This window comes from Vipera berus (assembly GCF_964194415.1).
Source record: "Vipera berus genome assembly, chromosome: 5".
Classification (NCBI taxonomy): domain Eukaryota; kingdom Metazoa; phylum Chordata; class Lepidosauria; order Squamata; family Viperidae; genus Vipera; species Vipera berus.
The window spans coordinates 72,861,064-72,876,058 of NC_138207.1; the positions used below are offsets into that span (position 1 = coordinate 72,861,064).

The 14,995-nt window shown below is 41.3% G+C and overlaps 1 protein-coding gene across 4 annotated transcripts in view; it reads right to left on the reverse strand.

Moving 5' to 3' along the window:
• The window catches only part of IDE (insulin degrading enzyme), an 83,553-nt gene extending 72,444 nt beyond the window's left edge, over positions 1 to 11,109 (reverse strand). For 2 of the 4 annotated variants that reach the window (XR_014026587.1, XM_081328880.1), the window contains exon 1: positions 10,984 to 11,109. Coding sequence is in view for 1 of the 4 variants with exons in the window: in XM_081328880.1 (XP_081185006.1) it covers positions 10,984 to 11,096 (113 nt within the window). In the remaining 3 variants the exon portion in view is untranslated. Of the gene's footprint in view, positions 1 to 2,103; positions 2,730 to 10,317; positions 10,402 to 10,983 lie in introns of those variants that run through there. The other 2 variants (XM_081328882.1, XM_081328881.1) reach the window with 2 other exon arrangements.
• Positions 11,110 to 14,995: the final 3,886 nt, after the last annotated feature.

Here is a 14,995-nt window from a genome sequence, read left to right on the forward strand (position 1 = left end):
TCCAAACAGACAGGTGCCCAATTCATAACATACGTAATATAACATTAATTGAAAAGACGAAAGTCTGGTTCATCGATGTTGCTATACCACTTGACACTAGAACTGAGGAAAAACAGTGAGAAAAAATTATGAAATACCAGGATTTGCAGATTAAAGTTGAACACTTATGGAAAAAAGAAATCTATTATTACTTCAATTGTGAGTATGTTCCTGAGAGAGTTACCTAAGGAGCTTCCTCGATATCCAAAAACATTGAATTTATGAGATTTGAACACCCTAGCTATATCTATATTCTTAGATGCTACCTTAATCATTCTTAAATCCTTGGTTAGGACTTAAACTGTTAAGTTTCCACTAAACTTAGACTTGAATCTAACTGTAAATTACCCACATTATATTAATATTAACAAGAATAATTCCACAACACTCCAAATTTAACTGTGGTTGAAAAGAAGTAAGTGTGAATAATTGATGTGGCAATACCAGAAGACAGCAGAAGTGAAAGTATTGGAAAAGATCACAAAGTATCAAGATCTGCTAAGCTTGTAAGCCGCCCTGAGTCTTCGGAGAAGAGCGGGATATAAATGGAATTAAAATTAAATTTAAAAAAATCTCAAAATTAAATTGAAAGATTATGATAAAAATTTGTTGTGGCGATCTCAGTAATTATCAGCACACTGGATACCAAACAAAATTTTCATTTGTCAATTACAAGAGGATACACTGCTTGGATCTAAACATATACTATGCTATATAATATGCTGAGCAGGTGTGCTACCTGCTTCGCAATCAATACAAAAGCTATGAGTGGCGCAAAGACCCATGAAAAGATACATGCTCGGCATTACAAGACAAGATGGAAAGACCTGCACGTGGATTAGAGAACAAACGAATGTATACGACATCATCAAGACAGTAAAAGAATGGAAATGGAAATGGGCTGGTCACATAGCAAGAAGAACTGAGGGCAGGTGGACCAAGGCAGTCATAGAATGGATCCCATTTAATAAAAAGCATCCCCGAAAGAGTCCTAAAACAAGACTGATCAATGACATCAACAAGTATTGTAGGCCCAATCGGCAAAAGAAAGCTCAGGACCATATAGGTTGGAAACATGCAGACGAGGCCTTCATCCTGCAGTGGACAGACGATGGCTAAAATGGTACTATGCTGATATATTATGACATAAGTTCTAAAGAAAAACTCAATGGCAGAAATTACTGGTAATTGTGATTTCACGTTTTTGTGTATTTAATAATAGGAACCTTGGGTGTAATCCAAAAACATGTGGAGCACCACTTGAACTCTATTGGCATTGACAAAATCACCATTAGTCAATTGCAAAAAGCTGCTTTACTTGAAACAGTTTGCATTCTGCAAAAATACCGTTAACAACATCTACCTATCCAAGGTCTTTGGGAAGAACTCAATACATGGATAAAAATGCCAGATCTAGTCTAAATATCTGGCTGACTATGCAACCAATCACAATAATAATGTCCTTGGGAATGAATAGATAGATGAACAAAAATGCCAAATCCTGTCTGAACATCTGGCTAACCAATCATCATCCTAATCATCACACCGTTACTTTTCCTACATCTAAACTAAATATACAAATAGGCTTTTAGGGCAAAACACTTTCTATCTTTTTTTTAGGAAAGGATAGGACAGAAATTCAACATGTGCAAAATCTACCAGCATGTAGAAAAGCCAGCAGAGAAAGCTACACCTTTTATATTTCTACCTACTTTGTAACTGTTGAAAATAATTCCTGACATAAGCCACTATAAGACAAGCCAGAACACTTAGTATTCATAATTCTATTGGGAACAAGTATTATATTAGTAGGCAATTCGACCTTTTATTTATAGAACTTAAAACTATGGATTAATTCCAGCACTTAATCGGTTTTAATGAAAATTGAATTTTTTCTGCAAAATCATATCAACCTCTCTGATACCATGAGTTCATAACAAAAAACAGATCTACCTGCAATGGTTCTGAAATGAACTTGCTTTTATCAATTAAAACCTACTCTAATTTGAGAGAAATTTAAGGAATATTCTTCCAAGCAGATATAAAAACTAGACTATAGAATACCTTTATATTTCCTGGTGGTTTCACTATATAGTACTGTTAGGCAACAATAAATCAGTTAGCACTGTAATACAGGAATTATTTATAAGGAGACACACTGTTGAGCTGGTTACTTCAACTGCTTCCCATCTAACATTTTAAGACATATGGCCCTCTGTGACCACTTCACACCTAAAGAAGAATCAAATGAGAAGTAGTTATAGCCATGATTATATCCAAAGAGCAAGTGAATATATATCACCAAGTTGTTCCTGAGTAATGTATAGAAATATTCTTGTAACAAACATTTATCCAAGTTATTTATATTACTACAAACATGTTTTATGATATAATAAATCACAATCAGATATATGTTTAACAAACAACAATGCTTGTATGGAATTTGGTCAAACTAGCGTTCTGAATGTATTGTTAAGGCTGACTGGCATACAAGAAACAATTTTCACAGAACATAGGAGAAATTAAATTTGTTGTTGTTAGCTGCGAAGTCGTGTCCGACCCATCGCGACCCTATGGACAACATTCCTCCAGGCCTTCCTGTCCTCTACCATATTCTGGAGTCCATTTAAGCTCACGCCTACTGCTTCAATGACTCCATCCAGCCACCTCATTCTCCGTCGTCCCCTTCTTCTCTTGCCCTCCATCTTTCCCAGCATGAGGCTCTTCTCCAGTGAGTCCTTCCTTCTCATTAGGTGGCCAAAGTATTTGAGTTTTAGCTTCAGGATCTGGCCTTCTAAAGAGCAGTCAGGGTTGATCTCCTCTAGGACTGACCGGTTTGATCGCCTTGCAGTCCAAGGGACTCGCAGGAGTCTTCTCCAGCACCACAGTTCAAAGGCCTCAATTCTTTGGCGCTCAGCCTTTCTTATGGTCCAACTTTCACTGCCATACATTGCAACTGGGAAGACCATAGCCTTGACTATACGCACTTTTGTTGACAGGGTGATGTCTCTGCTTTTTAGTGTGCTGTCTAGATTTGCCATGGCTTTCCTCCCCAGGAGCAAGCGTCTTTTAATTTCTTGGCTACAGTCCCCATTTGCAGTGATCTTGGAGCCCAGGAAAACAAAATCTGTCACTACCTCCATTTCTTCCCCATCTATTTGCCAGGAATTGAGAGGGCCAGTTGCCATGATCTTGGTTTTCTTAATGTTAAGTTTCAACCCAAGTTTTGCACTCTCCTTCTTCACCCGCAACAAGAGGCTCTTTAGTTCTTCTTCACTTTCTGCCATTAGAGTGGTATCATCTGCGTATCTTAGGTTGTTGATATTTCTTCCGGCAATCTTAATTCCAACTTTTGATTCATCTAGCCCTGCCTTTCTCATGATGTGCTCTGCATATAAGTTAAATAGGCAGGGCGACAGTATACAGCCTTGCCGGACTCCTTTCCCAATTTTGAACCAATCAGTGGTTCCGTGTCCAGTTCTCACTGTTGCTTCTTGACCCGCATATAGGTTTCTCAAGAGACAAATAAGATGGTCTGGTACTCCCATCACTTTAAGAACTTGCCACAGTTTGTTATGATCCACACAATCAAAGGCTTTAGCATAGTCAATGAAGCAGAAGTAGATGTTTTTCTGGAACTCTCTAGCTTTCTCCATGATCCAGCGTATGTTGGCAATTTGATCTCTAGTTCCTCTGCCTCTTCGAAATCCTGCCTGTACTTCTGGTAGTTCTCGATCCACATACTGCTGAAGTCTAGCTTGTAGGATTTTAAGCATGACTTTACTAGCATGAGAAATGAGTGCAATGGTGCGATAGTTTGAACATTCTTTGGCACTGCCTTTCTTTGGAATTGGAATGTAAACTGATCTTTTCCAATCCTGTGGCCACTGTTGAGTTTTCCAAATTTGCTGGCAAATTGAGTGTAGCACTTTTACTGCACTGTCTTTTAAGATTTTGAATAGCTCAGCTGGAATACTGTCACCTCCACTAGCTTTGTTGTTGCTCAGCTTTTCTAAGGCCCACTTCACCTCACATTCTAGGATGTCTGGCTCGAGGTCAGTGACCACATCATTGTGATTATCTGGGACGTTAAGCTCATTCTTGTATAGTTCTTCTGTGTAATTTTGCCACCTCTTCTTAATCTCTTCTGCCTCTGTTAGGTCCCTGCCATTTTGGTCCTTTATCATGCCCATTTTTGCATTAAACGTTCCCTTCATCTCTCCAATTTTCTTGAAAAGATCTCTGGTCCTCCCTATTCTATTGTTTTCTTCTATTTCTTTGCACTGTTCATTTAAGAAGGCATTCTTATCTCTTCTAGCTATTCTCTGGAATTCTGCATTCAATTGGGCATATCTATGTTTTTCTCCCTTGCCTTTCGCTTCCCTCCTTTCCTCAGCTATTTGCAAAGCTTCCTCAGACAGCCATTTTGCTTTCTTGCATTTCTTTTTCTTTGGGATGGTTTTGGTTGCTACCTGTTGTACAATGTCGCGAACCTCTGTCCATAGTTCTTCAGGCACTCTGTCTATCAGATCTAATTCCTTAAATCTATTTGTCACCTCTACTGTATATTCAACAGGGATATGATTTAATTCATACCTGACTGGCCTAGTGCTTTTCCCTACTTTCTTCAGTTTAAGCCTAAACTTTGCAAGGAGAAGCTCATGGTCTGAGCCACAGTCAGCTCCTGGTCTTGTTTTTACCGACTGTATAGAGCTTCTCCATCTTTGGCTGCAGAGCATATAGTCAATCTGATTTCTGTGTTGACCGTCTGGTGATGTCCATGTGTAGAGCCGTCTCTTGGGTTGTTGGAAAAGAGTGTTTGCTATGACCATCGTATTCTCTTGACAAAATTCTATCAGCCTGTGCCCTGCTTCATTTTGTACTCCAAGGCCAAACTTGCCTGTTATTCCGGTTATCTTTTGGCTTCCTACTTTAGCATTCCAATCCCCCATGATGATAAGAACATCATTTTTTGGTGTTAGTTCTATAAGGTGCTGTAGAGCTTCATAGAACTGGTCAATTTCATCCTCTTCAGCACTGGTGGTTGGGGCATAGACTTGGACTACTGTGATATTGAATGGTTTGCCTTGGATTCGAACTGAGATCATTCTGTCATTTTGAGGATTGTATCCCAGTATTGCTTTTCCTACTCTTTTATTGACTATGAAGGCTACTCCATTTCTTCTGAGGGATTCTTGCCCGCAGTAGTATACCTGATGGTCATCTGAATTAAATTCACCCATTCCTGTCCATTTTAGTTCGCTGATACCTAAGATGTCGATGTTCAGTCTTGTCATCTCTTGTTTGACCACGTCCAGCTTTCCTTGATTCATGGATCTTACATTCCAGGTTCCTATGGAGAAAAAATCTTTACAGCATCGGACTTTCCTTTCACCACCAGACACATCCACAGCTGAGCGTCCTTTCGGCTTTGGCCCAGTCGCTTCATTCTTTCTGGCGCTACTAGTACTAGCCCTCTGCTCTTCCCCAGTAGCATATTGGACGCCTTCCGACCTGAGGGGCTCATCTTCCAGCGTCATATCGTTTTGCCTTTTGGTACTGTCCATAGGGTTTTCATGGCAAAGATACTGGAGTGGTTTGCCATTTCCTTCTCCAGTGGATCACGTTTTGTCAGAACTCTCTGCTATGACCTGTCCGTCTTGGGTGGCCCTGCACGGCATAGCTCATAGCTTCATTGAATTACGCAAGCCCCTTCGCCACGACAAGGCAGTAATCCATGAAGGGGAGAAATTAAATAGGACAATACAAATGCAATAAGCTAGAAAAACAGGACATAGTCCAGCTGGAAAAGAAAGCAAAAAGGTAATGCAGTGGTTTCAGTAAGAGAGTTTACACAAGGAAAAATGCATTACACTTCATTTTGAAAATATGTTCATTGCTTTCATCTATAATGCAATAATAGATAAAAGAAATGGTCATTCACAAAGTCCACAATTCTCTGGCAATTGCTCTATGGGGGAATATAACGCAGGATAATTTATTGGGTATAGCAGGGTTTGCTCCCACAATGAAAACTTTGAAATTGCTATGTATATCAAGGCAAATAATTATCCAAAATAATTCAGCTATATCTTTTGATGTTTTATGGATGAGCATATATGCAGTTAATAGTTATAGTTAATAAACTCCCTGGCTAACCCAAAATTTACATTATTCTTAGGGTGTTGTGTCAGTCAGGAATCACATTATAATGTAGTTTATCTTAAGAATGTTATATAAAAACAGGCATTATGATTAATAGTTTAAGCTCCGATCACAGAACATACTCTAACTGAACTGAAGTCTCCCAAGGGTGGAGATGGGGAAGTATTACTCATCAATTGTTAGTACAGCAACTCCCAATCTCACTCATCACTAGCCGTCCTGACAGTTACTGCTGGCTATTAGTTCAGAAAAGCCAGAGTACATATTCTTATGTACATTCTTCCAGTAAATTTCACCCATCATGTATATCCTGACTAAAATGATCCTGATAATATGCATTAAAATCATCTTAATTTTGCCTGAACATGTTGAATATTTAACAAGTGAATTCAATCTTGTGTTAAAACCCCAATTTTTCAGCAAAACAGGCAACAGCGATCCTATCAAGCTACTATCCTGTATCACTGGTATTCTCTTCCCTTTCTTCCACCTAATAAGGCAATTATGCAAAGGGGTTTGAAATTTTGTTCATCAGCAAGATACTCTCCAAAACAGAACGGGTCCAAATATTATAAGGCAGAAGAAGCTGGCAAAACAAAGTTACAGTTAAAAAATGGAACAGATCTATCTCAGGATTGTAAAGCATTCCAGGGGAAAAAACCCCAATATTTCTCTATGGAAGCAATTAAACAATAGCTCCTACCCTCCCCTATCACATAACCTAAAGGGGTGCTGCTATTAAAGGATTGGAAAGAATTCTGCATCCTTTTTCTGCCTTCTTGTTAGATGACCTTGTGTTTTATACTTTGTTATAATCACTCTCCTTTCCCTCAAAAATAGAAAATCATGGACCGACATTTTACTCTTGAAATACATTTGTTATTTATATTTTCCTTACAACATTTCCTGTACTTTAATATTAGATTCCAACTACTTCTCAATTTATAATATTTCTGTTTTATCAATTGCATTAGAGTCCAATTAATTTAACATTTCAATGTCAGAGGATGACACAGATGTTCTCTGTAATGGGGATACTGTTTACAATTGCCTTTTCTGTAGGATTTCAACCACTTATTTCATACGACATGTTTTTCTTCATAGTGCTTTTCCCGTAAGAGCAGAATCTACTTTTTTATTTATCAATAATTGAGGAAACAAAGTCTACAACTGAGAAAGTAAGAGAAGGCTATGTTTAGGCCTTTGTTATGGCCATCTAGCCAAAAAGCAGGCCCTAAATCAGGGCTTTTCAACCAGTGGTACGGGTACCACCTGTGGTACATTGGCACCTGGCAGGTGGTACGCAACCAACCTAGAAAAGTGGTAGTGGGGGAGGGGAATGAGCTGAACCAGTGGCAGCACCACACAAGCCTGAGCGAGACACAGCTGGAGCTGCAGGGCTGTCAGGGCTCAGCGGAAGCGGCAGGATCAGCGCTTCTTCGAGGCTGTCAGGGCTCAGTAGAAGCGCCAGGCTCCAGCTGGAGTTTGGCGCTGATCCTGGTGCTTCTGCTGAGCCAAGAAGCGCTGATCAGCTGGAATGTTGCAGCATCTCCAGGGTCTTGTGATTTACATTCAGATGCTTGACAACTGATTCATATTTATGACGGTCACAGTGTCCCAGAGTCATGTGAAGTGACCAAAACCTGCTGCAACCACCCAGCAGACAGAAGGGGGGGAATAAAAACTAAGCACCCCACCACCCCAGCCAATCCTCAACAGAAATGCTCACAATGAAAACCTTGGACAAGAGGAAGAGCACCGCCAGGTGGGCAGGCAGGTGACTTGCTCGGCTGTGGCTTGGGGGGCACTTTTTTCAGTGCCACTGTAACTTCGAACAGTCACTAAGTGAACTGTTGTAAGTCAAAGACTACCTGTACTTGATCACTTTTTTCCTTTTTTTTTTTGGTCATCAAATTTTTGACACCTTGCTAGGCAACTGGTGGTACTTGGATGTTGCCATATCCTAAAAGCAGTACAATGGGTGAAAAGGTTGAAAAGCCCTGCCCTAAATCATGGGTGTCTAACCTTTTGGCTTCACTGAGTGAAGAGAAATTGTCTTGAGCTGCATACAAAATATAACATCGTTACCGTAATTTATATAAATCACAGAATCAAAATTAAAGTTTATGATCTTGGGGGGTCTCATTACTAGCTGTTGAGGGTCACATGCAGCCTGTGGGTCATGGGATGGACACACCTGCCCTAAATAGAAAGCTGTCAATAGTCTGCAATACTTTTTTGGAATACAAGCATAATATTTCATATTTTCCAATTCTGTCCCTAAACCATTAGCAAAAATCCTACAAACCTCTTTCACAATCTTACTCATGCTTTGACAGTATCTTACACAACAATGAACAACTTCAAATGTCTCTTGTGTGACACTCCTTCAGATTGCCCAAGATGTCCACACATTCGGTTCAGTTTTCACCTGAGCTGAACAAAACCAGCTTCCTAGTTTCAATAACTTTGTATAGTTTTGTTAGAACATTTTCAAGTAGTACTACCAAAATATATTAAATTGAGGAAATGTTTGTCATTAGCTTGGTCCACAATATTCTAACAATCTATCAGGATTTCTGACTGGCTGACCAAAGAAAGACATTTGAAGCATCCAAGTGCTTCTGCACATATCAAAAAACACAGGACAACTTAGTGACATTTTGCTGGAATGATTAACTTATGACCTACCAAATATGAAAGACAATTCTCAGTATCTCTCAATATCAACAATGTTGTCCAGAACTCCTAAGGATTTTAACTCAAATATCTAGACCACAGCTTTCCTATAATTCTTTGTCAATATTTGTAATGGCATAAGACTCGGTGGACTACAGTTGCAATAAGTTATGCACAATAAAAGTGTTGCAGTATCACAAGCCTGCTACTTCTTTCAACATGAGTGTTATATGTAATTAAACCCAATGTTATTAATCCATACTTAACTGTGGGTGGGATCAAGCTAATTATTTCTGGCAACTCCTTGGTAATTACACATTCAAATATTTCACTAACAGATTATCACATCTGCACTTGTTTTCCACTCACTACAAATAAAATTTTAACCTTCATATTTTTGGTCCATGACAAAATGAAATTTCTGCAGTCCCAAGTAATAAGTTACTTGTAATTCACCAAATTCACCACAATTCTTTACATGTACTAGAATACCATGTAGTTTTATATCTTCAATTTCAGGCTGGGCCCTTTTTTATATATTTTTCCTCATCTTCACTCTACTAAAAGTAAATAAACTTCCTAATGTTCTCTTCTTTTATTACTCTTAACCAATGGACAGCCGTAGATGTATTCAAATAAGAAATCAAATAAGCCAAATATTGGCATTTAAACATACAATAATAATTCAACTGTCAGCATCTACTAACACTTTTTATTCACTGGATTTTTAACCTGTCAATCACTGGAATTCTTTGAACTGAGAACAGACATGAATAGAATGAAGGCTACTGCTAAGCTTGTAAGCCGCCCTGAGTCTTCGGAGAAGGGTGGGATATAAATGGAATTAAAATTAAAAAAAAATTAAAATTAAATGAGCAAAGAAATAATACTCTTCAAAATGAAGAACTGCTATTAATGTAAGTAAATAAAAATATCCGGTATATTCCTAACATAAGTAAGGTTAAATTGAACAGTTTTTAACCGTTTTCTTTTTAATAAAGTTGTCCAAATTATGCACTTAACCTTATGTGAGGTACAAGTACACTATTAGAGCTCACTCTACAATAAAGCGAGACTACTATCAGACTACTAGTATCAGACTACTAACTACACCATGAAGAAATATTTTCTATCCATTCGGCAGGTAAATAATTAACCTTACCAACTCATATAATACTACTGCACATACTCTAAGAAGTATAACATCAGGGGGGGGGGAACCAGAACTCTTATTTGGAAAACCACATTCACTTGGACACCGGTTTCGATTAGAGCGGTACGAAAGACAGAAAAACAAATGCACAGCAAAAAAAAAAAAGCAGCCATTTTCAGCTCTTTTTTTTTATCTCAGCCGCGATTTCTGAGGCAAAAAGCGATCTAAAATCTACGCCAAACGCCTTTCTGCAAAACTAAAAGGAAAGAAAAAGAACACACTTAAAAAGCAGCCGTGGAATCTGACGCCTTTGCCGTCCCAAGTTCTCCTCAGTTAAACCTGCTCAGCGTGACGTTAGCTTCCTCCCATAAAAATGTGACTCCGGGCAAGGCACCCGACAGAAAGCAGAGAACCGACCTGAACGCAACTGAGGAGAGGAATCGGGTTCCTTCCCCCCCACCCCCACCCCGCTTATATCGCCCTTACCGCTTTTTTCCGCCCCACTATAAAATACGCCCCGCGGTTCGCACCCGCCCACCGACCTTGCCTGCACGGCAACCCACCCATTTTGTCCGCAGAGATTCCCTTCTCCGGGGACGGCGACGGAGCGAAAGGCGACGGCCGCCCCCAACTCCCCTTTTTTTAAGCCTTACGGTTCCTCTTCCCCCCCCCCCACCGCCGCCGGTGAAAGGGATTTCTTCCCGTCTCCCTCCCAAAAAAAAAGAATTCGCATTCCCGCTCATTCACCCCTTTCCAGCCAAGGGCTGCGCTATCACACTCGGCTACAAAAGCCCGGAAACGGGCGTGAGGAGAAGCCGCCAGAGACCTCGACCCGGCCACGGTTCCCCCCCACACCCCTTACTCAACCGCAGCCACAGGGGGGGAGGGGGAGACGCGCACCGCCCCCTCCCCCGAGGCCCAACCCCCGGGCCTCCCCGCGGCGGTACCCGGAAAGGAAGAGCTGCTGCTGCTGCTGTCTCAGGAAAAGCCGGCGCGCTAAGGGAAGCGGCCGCAGGGAGGCCCGCAGAGCAATAAGAAGCCGGGAGAGTCGCTGCCGCATCTCTAGGCCCTGCCCGCTGCCCCCCGAGCCGGCCTACTTCCCCGGCCGGCCCCTCCCTCGACAGTGCCCAAGCAGTTCTCCGGCCGGTGGAGGCGCCATTTTCTCCTCCCCGACGGAGGCCTGGAGGCGCTTGGAGGAGCCTACCTGACGCTGAGGAGCGCTCCGCCCGCGGGGAAGGAAAGGGAGCCGGCTCTGGGGGGCGGGGGGGGAAAGCAGCGTGCTGCGCCGGCAGGAGTAACGAGAGGCGGCTGCAGCAGCCCAAGGGGTGCCGCTGGCAGTGTCTGGGCAGCGCCTGTCGCGGCGGCTGCAGTGAAGGAGCAAAGGCCTCTGGACTCTATACCCTTCCTCCGGGGAGCGTGTTTGTGTGTGTGTGCGCGCGCGCGTGTATGTCTGTGAAAGAGGGAGAGCCGGCGCGCGACCCCGTTACAGGGAATGTCTGCCACCAAGACGGCCGCCCTTTGCACACCTCAGTCCGAGTCACTTGATTTAGTCCCCGAGTAAAAGGGGTAAAACACACGCGCAAAACACTAAACCACCCCTGGCACCTTTTTCTACCCGCTAAACACAAAAAGGCGAGGCCGGGCACAAACGGAACAAGTTACTTCCGCCCAGCTCCTCAAGGCGCAGCTATCTAGAAACGGGGCCCGGTCCTGGTTTAGGAGTTGTTGGCAGCTCGAGGGCCCCAATTCCAGCCCTAACTCCACGTTCCTTTAATTTGGAAGAAGATTAGCTCTTTTACAGGGCCTTAATAGCCGGAGGTAGGGCTTAGTAGCCTTAGTGTGGCTCTTCCCACCCGTTTTCTTCTGAGTTGCTGAACTACCGTACAACTGATGAGGATGGAGAGGGACCCGATTCAACCCGCCTGGTGGGCTTCAGATGGGGGGCTGTTAATTAACTGGTGTAATTTTTATTTTTTTATATATTTTTTTTGAGCTGCTACCTCCAGTCACTTGATTCCTTCAACAACGCTGTGTGGTCTTAAGCAAGGTTAAATATCTCATTGGGTTTACGTTGCTTACTTACATTGGGCTGATGTAATAAACAATAAGGAACACTTCCCGGAAAATGAAATAAATGAAATGTAATAACTTAGAACATGGGATGAAAACTGCTACTGAGCGTACCTTTCACAGGTTTCCAATTTCACATGATGATTACTAAATGTTTGGCTTTGAAATTTGCACAGCCAGCCTGCAAGATAAGAGCTGAGGTAAAGTTTCATGTTCACTTTTGTAGAAAATTAATGAAAACAAGTACATAGGGTACATAAGTGTATATTGCTTTCAGTGTATATTAGTATTCATAAAATGAGAACTGGAATGAATCAGATACACAATTCATTAAACGCTATGCTTCCAAAATATGTTAGATCCTTTGTCTCTAGAATCTGATCCTGAACTGCAGTTTTTTTTTTACAGAATTTGATTTGAGCATAGATGAATATGAAGAATCAGATGAAAGAATATACATGCAGATGAGGCCCTGGGGATCAGAGGAAGGGTTATATATGGAGATAAGAACAAGGTGTGGTTGTGATCGACATGGGAGTGAGGAAGATGAATTCTGAGAAGAAACATTTACTCCTAAACAACTTTTTCTTTAACTGCTTTTTTCCTTTCTGCTCACTGAGGGTTTCGCAGACAAGCTTGCTAACAGTTGACATGCTAGGCGGGTGCAGGGACAATGAAGTGAGACAGATTCACAGGTTCAACCACTTAGCCAGGATGTTGGGTATATGAATAGCCCGCTTATAAGAAAACCCAAAACCACATAGCTGGCACAGGAAACTAGAAGCTTTGCAAGATTTTGTGACCTAAAGTGGGCAAAGATGGTGTGACATTTAGCTATTTTGCATAACGAGAGAAAGCTTTAGGGGGCTGCAATCCAGGTAACCAATCAATATTATATGTTGTTAATAATAATAATAATAATAATAATAATAATAATAATAATAATAATAATAAAAAATAATAATAATTTGGAAGGGACCTTGGAGGTCATCTAGTCCAACCCCCTACTCAGGCAGGAAACCCTATACCATTTCAGGCAAATGGCTGGCCAATCTCTTCTTAAAAACTTCCAGTGTTGGAGCATTCACCACTTCTGGAGGCAGGTTGTTCCACTGGTTAATTGTTCTAACTGTCAGGAAGTTTCTCCTTAGTTCTAGGTTGCTTCTCTCCTTGACTAGTTTCCATCCGTTGCTTCTTGTCCTGCTTTCAGGTGCTTTGGAGAATAGCTTGACTGATGTTATGCATGTATTATCAGGGGGAGGGAAAAGAGATGTGTTGGGTGGGCAGAGGGGTGTATGAAAATCACCTTTGATTATAAACACTGCTGTAAAACTGTAAACGGGGCCTCGGTAGCTTTCAAAGCCGGGGTCACTTTCGTCTTTGGTACCAAAATAAAAGTCTGTTTTTCCATACCTTGGGCTTGGTGTAATTAAATTGGCTTTGACACCAAGCTAAGACCCAGTTTTGGGAACAACAAATATTCAATCTAAGCCCAAGCAATTGAATTTATAGGCAATGTTTCATGAAGAGATAATCTGTGGAAGAATCAAGAATCCTACAAAAAGCAATAGAAAGATTTTTAACGCAGACTTAAAACTTTTTAAACTTTATACAAGACGTTAAGAGTTATTTTATTGATGAATTGAAGCTCATGAGCATATTTCATTCAAGAAATTTTAGGTTATAAAGTTGCAGCCTCCAGGGAACACCTCAGAAACCTTAGGATATTTCGGATCTTTCCTTCCTTAAAAAGGAATTTTCCCCATAGAGAATGAAAGCATCCTCCATCCTTCTTTGAGTTGGCACTGATTAATTCCAGCATAAAACTGATTGGACCCACAGCTAATCTCTATTTTGCTTCAAGTAATGGGAAGTAATGGGAAATAAACCTGGGGGGAACAGAGTAGGCCAGAAATAGTCTAAGAGAGGAGAGAGACAGCCTCTCCTATGATTATGCAACTGGCAAAGTCCTGGAGAAAAGAAAACAAGCTGAGCAGCTGCTGTGCTATTCTTACTTGGTAGGGCAGGAGGAAAACGGTAGAAACTGACATTCCCAATTTTGTAAACACTGCAGGGAGAAGTAAGAAGGCGGCTATTTCTGAAAAGTAAGGATCTGCAATAAAACCATGTCAGAATACAGCACTTTTAATATGGGATGGTACTAATATTCTTTCCCCTCCCCATACAAAATATTATTTTATTTTATTTTATTATTTTATTATATTATTTTATTTAGCAGATACCAGCTCTCATCGCTACTTTTCTGGAGCCTGGATAAAAGTTGGTGCCCCAAGTAGGAGCAAGGTGACCAGCTGAAAAGGAATTCAGAAACCGAAAGCAAAGAGCACAAATGTAGGAAGAGAAATAGCTCAGGGTAGAGATTGGCTAGTAATCAGAGGGTTTCTCTATCTTTCAGCTCTTTCCAAAAAGATCTTTGATGATACATGAGAATTCATGTAATCAAGAGGAAAAAGGTCACCAGGGCATGTTGTTATCACAACAAACTGCAAATTCTGTAGAAAGAGAGTGAGAAAGGAATCTACCTTAGAGACGGAAACCTATGGTAACTCTAACACAAAGGTCCGCAACCTTTTGGGCAACCTTTTGGGCACCAGGGACTGGTTACGTAGAGAGAGGTTTTTCCACGGATCGGAGGAGGCGTGGTTTTGTGTGCTGCCTGCATCCCACAGATGGGGCTTTGCTTGTTTGTGGGGCCCGGTTGTTGGCATGCCGTGGCCTGGTACCAGTCCACGGACCAGGGGTTGGGGACCCCTGCTCTAGCACCAAACTGAAGCCTTAGCTTTATTAGTAGAAACAGGATATATGCTTTTCTGAGATGTAGTAGAAGGCTTGGATATATAGGAACCTTACTTCTATCACTCTTCTAAA